Source organism: Chenopodium album, chromosome 9 (assembly GCF_948465745.1).
Source record: "Chenopodium album chromosome 9, dcCheAlbu1.1, whole genome shotgun sequence".
NCBI lineage: Eukaryota > Viridiplantae > Streptophyta > Magnoliopsida > Caryophyllales > Amaranthaceae > Chenopodium > Chenopodium album.
In genome coordinates this window covers 67,188,276-67,200,440 of record NC_137842.1, presented here as the reverse complement: position 1 = coordinate 67,200,440, position 12,165 = coordinate 67,188,276, and the positions used below count along the sequence as shown (strand labels likewise).

Genomic DNA, 12,165 nt, shown 5'->3' with positions numbered 1-12,165 from the left:
CCCAAGTGACCTTGTATGCTGATAACATACAAGGTCAACTTATTATAAAGAACCTGGGAGCGAAAAACTCCGTTTTCCTCCCCAAGTGACCTTGTATGCTGATAACATACAAGGTCAACTTATTATAAAGAACCTGGGAGCGAAAAACTCCGTTTTCCTCCCCAAGTGACCTTTGTATGCTGAGAACATACAAGGTCAACTTATTATAAAGAACCTGGGAGCGAAAAACTCCGTCTTCCTCCCCAAGTGACCTTGTATGCTGATAACATACAAGGTCAACTTATTATAAAGAACCTGGGAGCGAAAAACTCCGTTTTCCTCCCCAAGTGACCTTGTATGCTGATAACATACAAGGTCAACTTATTATAAAGAACCTGGGAGCGAAAAACTCCGTTTTCCTCCCCAAGTGACCTTGTATGCTGATAACATACAAGGTCAACTTATTATAAAGAACCTGGGAGCGAAAAACTCCGTTTTCCTCCCCAAGTGACCTTGTATGCTGATAACATACAAGGTCAACTTATTATAAAGAACCTGGGAGCGAAAAACTCCGTCTTCCTCCCCAAGTGACCTTGTATGCTGATAACATACAAGGTCAACTCAGTGCAAAGTGGACGTTATGGTAGTGTAACCGTTTTTCTTCTCCCTTTTTTTTTTTTTTTTTTTTTTTTTTGCTTGGGCGGGAAAGTTTTTACACGTGTCACAAATCCTGCCGCTACTTTTTGAAAAAGCTTGTCAATTAACAGCCGTCAGATCTCTGAACCGCCTTTCACTTCAATTGGCCTTTCAGTTTCTTCTCTTTAGATCAAAATTCCGCCATTTCCTCATTACTTCGCATTCTTTCCTAGTTTTTTTTTTCTGTCGAAAAAGTTTAAGTTACCGACCAAAGTTTTCTCCTTTGTTATCTTCTTCACGTTCGGTTTGTGCATTCCGTCTCCTCAGGCGTATCTTCTCTTTCTTATCAGTTAGAGGCGTCAAATCCGCGATTTTCATCGAAGGTATTTTTGTACCCTAACCCCTGATTTTTCATGCCTTTTTTTTATTTTCTTATATTCAATTAAATGTCTGAAGATAGTGCTGAAGAGAATTTTCCTAACCTTAGTACTGCTAGGCGTCGTTTAATTAGGCAATCTTTAGGCAAAGAAACCGGTAGTATTCAGGGTAATTCGTCTTCCCTTTCTGATAATATTGACTATCCTTTTGAGACGTTATCTTCTGAAGAAGAAAAACGCGCTTTTAGGACACATAGGATCATTGCCCACCGTGAAAGTGCCCTTCACCCTACTAACCCTGATATCCCTGCCGATACCGAAATTCCTGATGTTGTACCTGTTAATATCCGTTATCACTTACGCAGCTTTACTGGGAGACGATATTTTAATCAATACGGCACTAACGTTGGCAATATAGGTATAAACACTATGCCAAGGGTAAAGAGTACAAGTTATCAACCTCGAGCCGCCGCCCGTGAAGCCGCTGAGGCCGCCAAAGCAGCCAAAGCAGCTGAGGCCATCAAGGCAGCGGAATCTAGCAAAAGACCTGGACAAGGTCAGGTTGTAAGTTCTTCTGAAGAAGAACTTGAGGATGATATCCCTTTGACACCTGAAGAAGGTCCGTCATCTCCTGTTCATGATTCTGCCGTCAACTCAGTTTTAAGAGATGACGACGCTCAGGAAGACAGTGTAAATAATGAGAGTAGGGATAACATTGTTGATTTAATGGCTGAGGTTATCCAGGAAGAGAATCTGGATGAGGGGTATAGTTCTGAGACTGATAGGGCCGAGTTCCGACAACCTATGGTCCTTGCCAGCGACGGAAAAGTAGCAAAGGAAAAGATAAGTGAAGCTTTTAGGAAAACGGCAATTACAAAGGACTATTGTCGTCGTGCGAAAAAGTTCTACAACTTACCTGATGGGTATGAGTTGTCTCTCCCTCCATCTGGAGCTTCAGTGTTGGATTGTCCAGCTGGTTCCGTTGCTGTTTATATGAAGCACTTGGATTTCGGCCTTCGCTTTCCTCTACATCCCTTTGTTGCTAAAATCTTGAAGGCTTGGAACGTTTGCCTGGTCCAGTTAACCCCTCAAACCATTCGTGCCGTTATCGCTACAGTTTGGGTTATGCTATATCGGAACTTCCCTCTAACCCTTAATGTATTCAGGCGGCTTATTACCCTAAAGAGAGATGGTCAATCAGATGGGTGGTGGTCTTTATATACCCTACCTCATAAATATACCGTCCATCCTAAATTATCTAGCTGCAAAGGTTGGAAGGATAAGTTTTTCTTCATGTCAGTCCCAGAGGATTTTCCTTTAAGGAGAACTTTTTTCAAGCCTCACCCCCACTTTGATTCTGTCCCCGAGAGAGATCTCGGGAAACATGAAGAGAGGGTTGTCAATTATTTTGACATCTCTGAACATGATGAAGGTGACGGCAAGGTTCATCTTATTCCTGCGGTGTGGGTGCCGAATGTGAGTTACATTCTGGGCAACGCGCCGCTTTCTCGTGTCGGTCTTTGTTGGACTGACCAGCATGGTATAGCTTATTATTCTTATTTACTAATTATTCATTCTTTTTTCATAATGAAAACGGCGTAGCCTACTTGTTTGGTGCTACCTTCTTTTCCCTTTTATTATATTTTTTTTATATATATATATTCGCATTTAACTGATTGAATTTACACTCCTTTTCACTAGGTATTGATAAGTTGGACAACAGACAACTCGGCCTATCTGCTGACGGGACAAGGGTTATCAGGCGCTGCCCCAAAGCTTCCGACCCCTACGATACTCTTGCTTCCGTTTGCGGGCGTGCTCCAGCCATTAGTGCCAAGAGAAGAGCTGAGATCATGGCCGATGAAAATACTAAGAAAAGAAAATTAACACCTCTAGCCAACCGGCGAGGCGGCATTGTGATCTCCAGCCCCAGGCAACCGGAAGGGCGAGCCGAAAAGAAAAGGGAGCAATCGGCGCCCGAGAAGAAGAAAGACCAATCAGTGTCTGAAAAGACCCCGACTGCTAACAAAGCTAAAAGTCCTGAGGCCGTTGTGAAGAAGGTTATTCAGGGTATCGAGGTCGAAGATCTCACTTCTGCTGAATCTCCCCGTCTACCTCAGGCAACCACCGTAGTTGCTCCTACAACGGTTGGGTCGGATTCTAGCATCCCAGCCTTGACTTATCGGTCCAATCAATGGATTGAACGTGTTTCTGGAAGGTTTCCAGACGAAGTTCTGAAGGGGTTTGCTGTCCCTCCCGGCCATTCCGGCGACCGTTGGCAGCCTGCCATGGATGTCGGCCGGAACGAATCCATGATAACCGATGACCCAATGCAAGGTGGGAGTCTCGGTTATCGGTTGTTGAGCAATTTGACACTGCCAATGGACAGACCTGCTGGTCCAATCGGCCCTCTTGCTGCTGTTCATATGCACAACATGATGAAGGTACGTATATATGTTATTACTTTATTTCTTTATATATATATATCTTTATGTAGCGTTCTCGGCTTTCTTATTTTTACGCATATACATTTCTGTAGGCCGTTATGTCTGGCACAGAGCTGGTTGAGATGTATCGTTATTATCAGGAGAAGCATCATCAAGCTTCCGCCAGCGAAAGTGTTATGCAAGATGTCATCAAAAATGCTGAAAAGGCTTTGGATGACTTAAGGAAAATAAAAGAAAAAGACGACAGAGAGATGTCGGAGCTGAAGATCAAAGCTGAGAGGGTTGCCAACCTCGAGCTAGAGGTGCAAAGTTTGAAAACTGAAATCACTGAGAAAAACAAGGTTGTTGAGCGGCTTCCCTCAGTTGAAAAAGATCTCCGGGGGGCCAGGATTAAAATTAAGAGCCTTGAAGAAAAGGTTCAAAAAATGGAAGCAGACAAACCTGGTATTCGTCGGAGAGCGGTTGGCCGTTATCTAGCCTCTGATGAGTTCTGTTCCAAGCTCCAAGATCGTTTTGATGGAGGTTGGACCGCTGCTCAGAGATGTATTGCTCACGCCGCCGGTTGGAAGAAAGATGATTGGGCAAAAGTTGAAAAGGCTTTCGGCGAGGAAGCCTACAAGATCCCTTCTGGCTTTGAGGCGCAGCAATTTTCTGATGAGGACTTGTATAACCTGGCGCCAACTGTTGATGACGGCCCCAGCAATCCCAGCATTTTGGATTCCCCAGTGCCTGAGAATGCTCAATCTTAAAGGGGCGGGCAGTCATCACCGACATCTTCTTGTGGGTCTTGTATCATTGGGCCTTACCAGCCGTAACTCTTTTATTGTTTTTGTATGTATGAACATGTTTTGACAGTGCTGTTTTATCGGCATATACCCCTCTTTTGTGGTGATGCCTGTCGGCTGTTAATTTTATCTGTTGTGTAAACTTATTTTTATTTTTACCGTCTGCCGTTTGCCTCCAAAATTCTATACTTTTATCATAACTGTGTTACTCTTTAGTTATCATTTTCTAGTTTGCCTGTTTTTAAACAAGGTTATAATAATCATGTTGCCTTGCCTTGCTAGTTTTCACCGCATAAAAAGTTGCAAACAATAGTTACTTACCTAATGCTTTGTCTGAAATCAGAAAACTTCCAGTTAGAAACCTTTTTAAAGACGCCAGCTTCCGGAGATACCGGATCTAAAACCTGGCTCGAGAAATTGCATATAAAAATTACTAGCATATTTAAAAACTTATCAGCATACTATGGATTTTTATTACCAGCATATTTTAAAAACTTATCAGCATACTATGGATACCACAACGCATTTGAACGCCATATCATTCCTCGTGCCCCCCAGTGTACATAGTTCACGCTAGAGCTATGCACACTGAGCTGCGAACATGAAAGCGAACGGTTATTGCCGGTTCAGATTATAACACTGGTCACCTACTGCTGTGTTGTTTTAGCCAGTTAGGTACCCTCTCGGCGATCATTTTCTGAGCTACGACTCATGTCGGCGTATACTCGAATTGATTTGGCCGGTATTTATATTTTGAACCTGCAACCTCATGAGTTAACATATACAACTGATCAGGTTGTATAACTGTTATCTTCATGGAAGCGGTTTTTAGCTGTCCATCCCACTTAACGATGTTCTGTTAAATGGAGGATGCCTATTTCAATGCGTATTGTCTGGATATTTCTTCATTCATTACTGATATCTTTTTCCTCAAAAAATAAGGACTTGTTCATTACATATAGTATTTTTTCAATACAGCGGAGTTCCATACATTTTTTAGAGGTATCCCATCCGGGGTTTCCAGATAAAATGACCCTTGGATGACGACATCTCTTATCCGATAAGGCCCTTCCCAGTTTGCAGTCAGCTTCCCGTCTTCATTTCCCTTACCGGTTGCTGCGGTTCTTCGTAAGACTAGGTCACCTTTGCTTAACGGCCTATATGATACTTTTCTGTTGTAGGCCCGTGACATTCTTTCTTTAAAGGCAGCTGACTTAACTGCTGCTTTCTCTCTTAGCTCTGGCAAGAAATCTAACTGTTGCCGCAGGAGTAAATCATTTTGATCTGCACAATAATGCTGAATTCGGAATGTCGGCAACCCGACTTCTGCTGGTATGACCGCCTCTGTTCCGAAAACTAGAGTGTAAGGGGACTCGCCTGTGGCTTCTCTCATTGTCGTCCTGTTGGCCCATAATATTTCTGGTATCAAATCTGCCCATAAACCTTTTGCGTCTTCGATCTTTTTCTTAATTGCCGTTATTATCTGCTTATTTGCTGCTTCTGCTTGGCCGTTAGACTGTGGGTGGCATACTGCTGCATAAGCAAATTTTACCTTATACATCATTAAGAGATCTTTGACTGGCTTACAGTCAAATTGAGTTCCATGATCAAAAACCATCGCCATCGGCAGTCCGAACCTCGTGAAAATGCTTTTCCATATAAATTTTTTCACTTCCGATGCCGTTATCTTCGCTACTGGTTCTGCTTCTATCCACTTGGTGAAGTAATCAATTCCCACTATCAGATATTTTCTTCCACCTGTTGCTGATGGGAACGGGCCTACTATATCCATTCCCCATTGGGCAAAGGGGACTGGATTCAACATCGGAGTCAGATCATTTGGGGGCAAGTTGATAATTGGAGCAAACTTTTGACACTTTTCGCATTTTCTAACATAGGCCGTCGCATCTGCAATCATTGTCGGCCAGTAGTACCCCCTTCTCATTGCCTCTCTGGACAAAGCTCTTGCTCCGAGGTGATTACCACAACTTCCCTCGTGCAATTCTTCTATTAATTTTGCGGATTCAAAACCCGTTATGCACCTTTGCAACGGCAATGAAAATCCCCTTTTGTATAACTGGCCTTGGTACATAACGAACCACACACTATCCTTCCGTAACCTTCTCAGCTCCCCTTTATCGGTTGGTCCTACACCATGAACGATGTATGCCAGTATTTTATCATACCACTGATCTTCCACTTCAACACAATTGACATCTGCCGGCATCTCATCTATGCTTCTCTGCTTTAAAATCTCAACCATAACCGTTCTTTCCAAGTCATTGAAGCTTGAACTTGCCAATCTTGCCAGTCCATCTGCTTGAGCATTTTTTGATCTCGGAACCAGTTTGATCTCAAAGTATTGTAACTGAGCTGCCAATTGCTTCATCTTCTCTAAATACTTTACCATTGCTGGCTCTCGAGTTTCGTACTCCCCCTTAAACTGGTTTGATACCAGCTGGGAGTCAGTTGTCAAAACTAACCGTTTTGCCTCTGCCGCTATCGACAACTGCATTCCAGCTACCGCAGCTTCATACTCGGCCTCATTGTTTGTTGCCTTGAATTTAAATTTCATGGCGTATTCAAATATTTTTCCATCCGGAGCCGTTATCACAATTCCGGCCCCTGCCCCCGTTGCTGCGGCTGATCCATCAACTGATACCTGCCATGTTCCCAATTCCTCTTCTTCATCCGTGTATGTGGCTTCAACAATAAAATCTGATAACGCTTGACCCTTAATTGACGTCCTGGGCTTGTAACTTATTTCATACTCCGACAACTCTACTGCCCATGTCAGTAGTCTACCAGACGTATCCATTTTTCGCAGTGATTTCTCTAGGGGATGATTGGTGAGTACTTCTATCGGATGTGCATCAAAGTAAGGTCTTAGCTTCCTGGCTGCTACTAGTACAGCTAAAGCCATTTTCTCTATTACTGGGTATCTGCGTTCTGCTGCATTCAAGACATGGCTGACAAAGTAAATCGGTTGTGGTTGCCTCTTCCTTTCTACCAACAAAACGGCCGCTATTGTGGGAAGAGATTTAAGATGATTCCTCACTACTTCTAAGGCATCACTTTGTTCTTTTCCCCACTCGAATGCCTTATTCTTTCTCAGCACCATAAAAAACGGGAGTGCTTTATCAGCTGATTTGCTGATAAATCTTGTTAGCCCTGCCATCCTGCCCGTTAACCTCTGTATATCACGAATGGTTCTTGGTTGTTTCATTTGAAGCACCGCATTCACCTTATCGGGATTTGCATCTATCCCCCGTTCACTAACCATAAAACCTAAAAATTTCCCTGATCTCACCCCAAAGACACACTTCTCTGGATTCAACTTCATTTGATATTTTCTCAAGGTTTCGAATGTCTCCCTCAAATCGGCTATATGGTCTTCCTTGTTCTTACTCTTTACTATCGTATCATCCACATACACCTCAACATTCCGCCCTTTCTGTTTCTCAAAAATCTTATCCACCAACTTCTGATAGGTTGCCCCTGCATTTTTCAGCCCAAAGGGCATTGCCTTGTAACAGTACACACCTACATCCGTTATAAAGGCCGTTTTATTTCTGTCGGCCTTATGCATGCTGACCTGGTGATATCCCGAGAATGCATCCAGAAAACTAAGCATGGCATGACCAGAGGTCGAATCTACCAGCCTATCTATCCGAGGTAATGGGTAGCAATCCTTGGGGCAGGCCTTATTCAAATCTGTAAAATCCACGCACATTCGCCATTTCCCTGTCGGCTTCCTCACCATTACTACATTTGCCAACCATTCGGGATATGTACAGGGTTCTATAAACCCTGCCGCTAAGAGCTTATTCACCTCGGCCTGGATTGCTTCTATCTTCTCAGTCGAGAAATTACGCTTCTTTTGCCTTATCGGCCTAAACTTTCTATCAACATTCAGCTTATGTTCCATTACCTCAGGATGTATGCCTGGCATTTCACTGGCTGAGAACGCAAAGACGTCGGCGTTCTCGCGCAATAAACTTATCAGGTTGCATCTGGTCTCCACATCCATATCCGCCCCAACTTTCACTGTTCTACTGGGGTCGCCTGGCTGCAATTCAACTTGGACGGTTTCTCCGCCCGGCAACGGCCTTGGTGTTTCTTCAGGTCTTGCGTCAAAGTTTTTCATTGTCAAATCTTGCCCTGTCGGCTCACTTTCCCTTGTTGGGTTGCATGGAACTGTGGCACTACCAACGGGGTTCTTTAAAGCTGTGACATAACAGGCTTTTGACATAACCTGACCTCCATACACCTTCTCCACAGCTCCCAAGTTTGACACATAGGCTATTGCCAGGTGGTAGGTTGATACAACAGCCTGCATGTCATGAATTATCGGTCTGCCGATGATTGCGTTATACGCCGACTTGACATCCACCACCAGAAACTCTGCCATCACATCTCTTGCTTGTGGTCCATCACCCATCCTTACAGGCAACACAATACTCCCCTCCGGCCTCACAGTTGATCCATTAAACCCGATTACTGGATACGACACCGGTTTTAGGTATTGCCTCCCGATATTCATCTCATTAAAAGCTTGAACAAACAGAACATTTGCTGAACTGCCCCCATCTACCAGCACCCTTTTGATGTCGGCACCATTTATCTTGACTATCAAGACTAACGGATCGTCATGTGGGAACACTACACCTCGTGCATCTTCTTCCGTAAACACAACTTGTGGTATTGATGCCGGCCGAGGGCGATTATCTACATCCAAAGCACAGACCAGATGCCGGTGCTCCGCTAAATGCTTCTTTGCCCCACTAATCGTCCCTCCGTGAATCGGTCCTCCCGTTATCACATCTACCCTTCCAGTAGATAACGGTGGTATTCCTGCGTCCCCTTGCCGGACTATTCTTCCTTGAGCTCTTTCAGGCCTTGCTTCTATTTGTTGCCTCTCAAAGGCCTGTGCCGGTTGTTGATTTCTACCGGTATTCGACCGGTATTGCGTTAGGTGCCCTCTCCTGATCAACTCCTCGATGTTGTCCTTCAATTGGGTACACTCTTCTGTATAATGCCCCACATCCCTATGGAACATACAATACTTCTTCATGTCCCTCGACCTTGCTTTCATGGGAATCGGCCTTGACCAATCTTCTCTGTTCTGATTCACTGAGTAGATTGCAGCCCTTGGTGTATTCAGGGGGGTATAGGTGCTGTATCTCATTGGCAGCCTTGTCGGTCTGGTATCTTGCCGGCCTCCTCCTCCCCTTCCCGGGGCAGGAGCTCTCGGCCTGCTCCCTCCAGACGAGGCCCCCTCATTTTGAATTTGCCCCTTTCCTACCGCCATATGCCTGCTACTCGTCTTCAACAGCTCCTCACTCTTTATGTAATCGTGAGCTTTGCTGAACGCTGCCGCCAATGTCGGCAGACTCTTCCTTGTAAGATACCTTTTGAAATCTGAATCAACTAATCCATTCATCAAAGCCATCACAGCTATCTCCTGTTGTAACTTCGGAATAGTGTTTGCCTCATTATTAAATCTCCTGATGTAATCCCTCAAAGATTCATCTGATTTCTGCTCCACAGCCATCAACTCTCCAGAAGTTTTCTGCCTCACGCTGTTACTGACATATTGCCCTACAAACATCTCAGTCAGTCTTTCAAAGCTATCTACTGATCCAACTTCAAGGTTGTTAAACCAATCGGCTGCCGCCCCAATCAAAGTTGTCGGGAAGACCTTACACCAAACTGCATCTGAATTTGTGTACAGCATCATATGTCCCTCATAAGACGTTATAAATCTTGCCGGATCCCCTCTTCCATCATATCTACAAGTCGGCATTTTCACTTTCTCCATTGGTTGTTCTAAGATGTGCTGGGCAAATGGGGATGCCCTTAGCTGCACTACCGTGCGTACTGCTTGACCTGCCACTTGTGAGCTTCTTTGCTGCCGAGTTCTGGTACTCGCAACACGGCTCGAGGATTGCTCATCTTGCCGTGATGTTGTATGCGTCCTCACTGGCGACTCATGTCGGGGTCTCCTTGACGAGTTCTCTAGTCGATTGTGTTGCTCCTCCTGATGATGGTGCGATGTTCCTCTATCGGCCTGGGCAGCTTCTCTTTCAGCCCGTGCTGCCTCAGCCTCCTTTCTCTTCTTGCTCATTGCACTCATCACCCTTGCGGCTGTTTCCAATTCATCTGGAGTAAATGCCGCCATAGGATCCTCTGCCTCCCTTCCTCCTGCAGGGGGGGTTATCGGCATATGGAACTGATTACCCTCTAGGGTATGGGTTTCATCCACTATCTCCACCTGGGGTTGTTCTGGTATCCCATTGTTTAAATTGTTTCCGGCCATGATTATTGTTGTTGTGTATATATTTTGTGTGAGGTTCTTAGGCGATAGAAGTGATCAACAATCCCCTCCTTCTAGCGCCAAATTGTTTCTGTCTGATCCCAACTCCTCCAGGAACTCGGAACTGAGATTCTGATACCCCTATCGGCAAGCTGAGAACCTACACAATGAAAAGAGGTTAGCTAACCCCGGGGTGATCCGGGGATAACCACTCCGATGATAAAGTCAGAAAGTATTTGAGAAGAGAAGACAAGTAAGAGAAAGAAAGTAGAGAGAGAGATTAGAGAGAGAGAGTCCTTTTTTCAATCCCCCCATTAATGAGGTCTTACCTACTTATTTATAGTAATCTACCTTGACAGGTGGCTTTCACCCATGCACAACCTTTCGCGCCAAGTGTCGAGTTTTTGGTGCCACGTGTTAAATTGCGGCAGGCCGACATGTCCTCTTTCTGTAACATATCGGCGTCTTCTCGTGATCTGGTCACGTGCTTTCGCAAGATGTCGGTCATGCCCGGATATCATCCCATACACCTTTCTTATTAGACAAGTATTCAACAGGGAGCTTAAACTTTCAACTTTTGTCCGACAATTGTATTAGTACACATTGGAGTAAATTGCCGATAACTTCTTTGCTGGGTGCGTGTCAAAATTGCACTGATCCAGCCATCTATATGATAAACAATTTAACCTATACGAAATTGCAATACCGATTAATATTATATTCGGTGTATTTAATTCAGCTAATTTTCACTTAGATAAATCATTCGGATTTATATAAACTTATTCTCCGTAATATCATATTAATTCATATTTTAGTTGTAAATTGAACTGAAAATGACCTTGATTTCGCTTTTTTCACTTTCTATAACATTCTACTTTATGTGAATTTTGACTCAACCAAATAAATTATTGAGTTACAGGTACTTCATTAATTGGCATTTAATTTTTATGGAGTACAAATTACAAATAAATTTCATTATCTTACTTTGTCTTTTTTGTTTATAACGTGTAATTTGTCTTTTTCCACAGTTTCCAATATACATACATTAATTTTTTTTACAAAAGTCAATATTTTAAAAGGTAATTATATACGAGTATATAACACTTAAGCATTAAATATACTTTCTAAAATGGAATTAAGTTAGAAATTCAGAACAAAAATCACGCATAGGTTTAATGTTAATTTATTCTCAACATTTTTTTAGCTTCTTATATGTTTATCACTTCCCTATTATATGATTTACATCTAGATTAATCTAAGAACATTTCACCAAAATGTAATTTTTTTTTTTTTTTTTTTTATTGTAATGTTTAAATCTTCCTCTCCTTGAATTGCTAACTCATATATTGTATTGCTTCGGATGAAGTTTTTTATTAAGGCGATCGTTGATCGAATCTGCGATATATCTAGTTCTAAATAAGGTGATTTGTACTTGTATTGGAATTTTAGGTTTCTTAGGAATTACTTGTAAGTGTCGTTTGGATATCTTTTATTAATGAAATCCTTTACTTTCTCGTATAAATAAAAAAAAAATTAAAAAAAAAAAAAAAAAAAAAAAAAAAAAAAAAAAAAACCTTCCTCTTCTTTCCAAATTCACATTGTCTCCCCCAATTTGTAATTTATAG

General features: G+C 42.9%; 1 protein-coding gene across 1 annotated transcript; it reads right to left on the bottom strand.

Annotated features, from left to right (window-relative positions):
* Positions 1-4,541: 4,541 nt before the first annotated feature.
* LOC145558016 (uncharacterized) lies at positions 4,542-10,351 on the bottom strand. The gene is made up of 6 exons (XM_081619173.1): positions 10,114-10,351; positions 7,820-9,942; positions 6,887-7,330; positions 6,524-6,733; positions 5,840-6,466; positions 4,542-4,628 (listed from the first exon to the last, which is right to left on the bottom strand). The coding sequence occupies exons 1-6, from the start codon at positions 10,349-10,351 to the stop codon at positions 4,542-4,544; spliced, it is 3,729 nt and encodes a 1,242-aa protein (XP_081475299.1).
* Between the last annotated feature and the right edge of the window lie 1,814 nt (positions 10,352-12,165).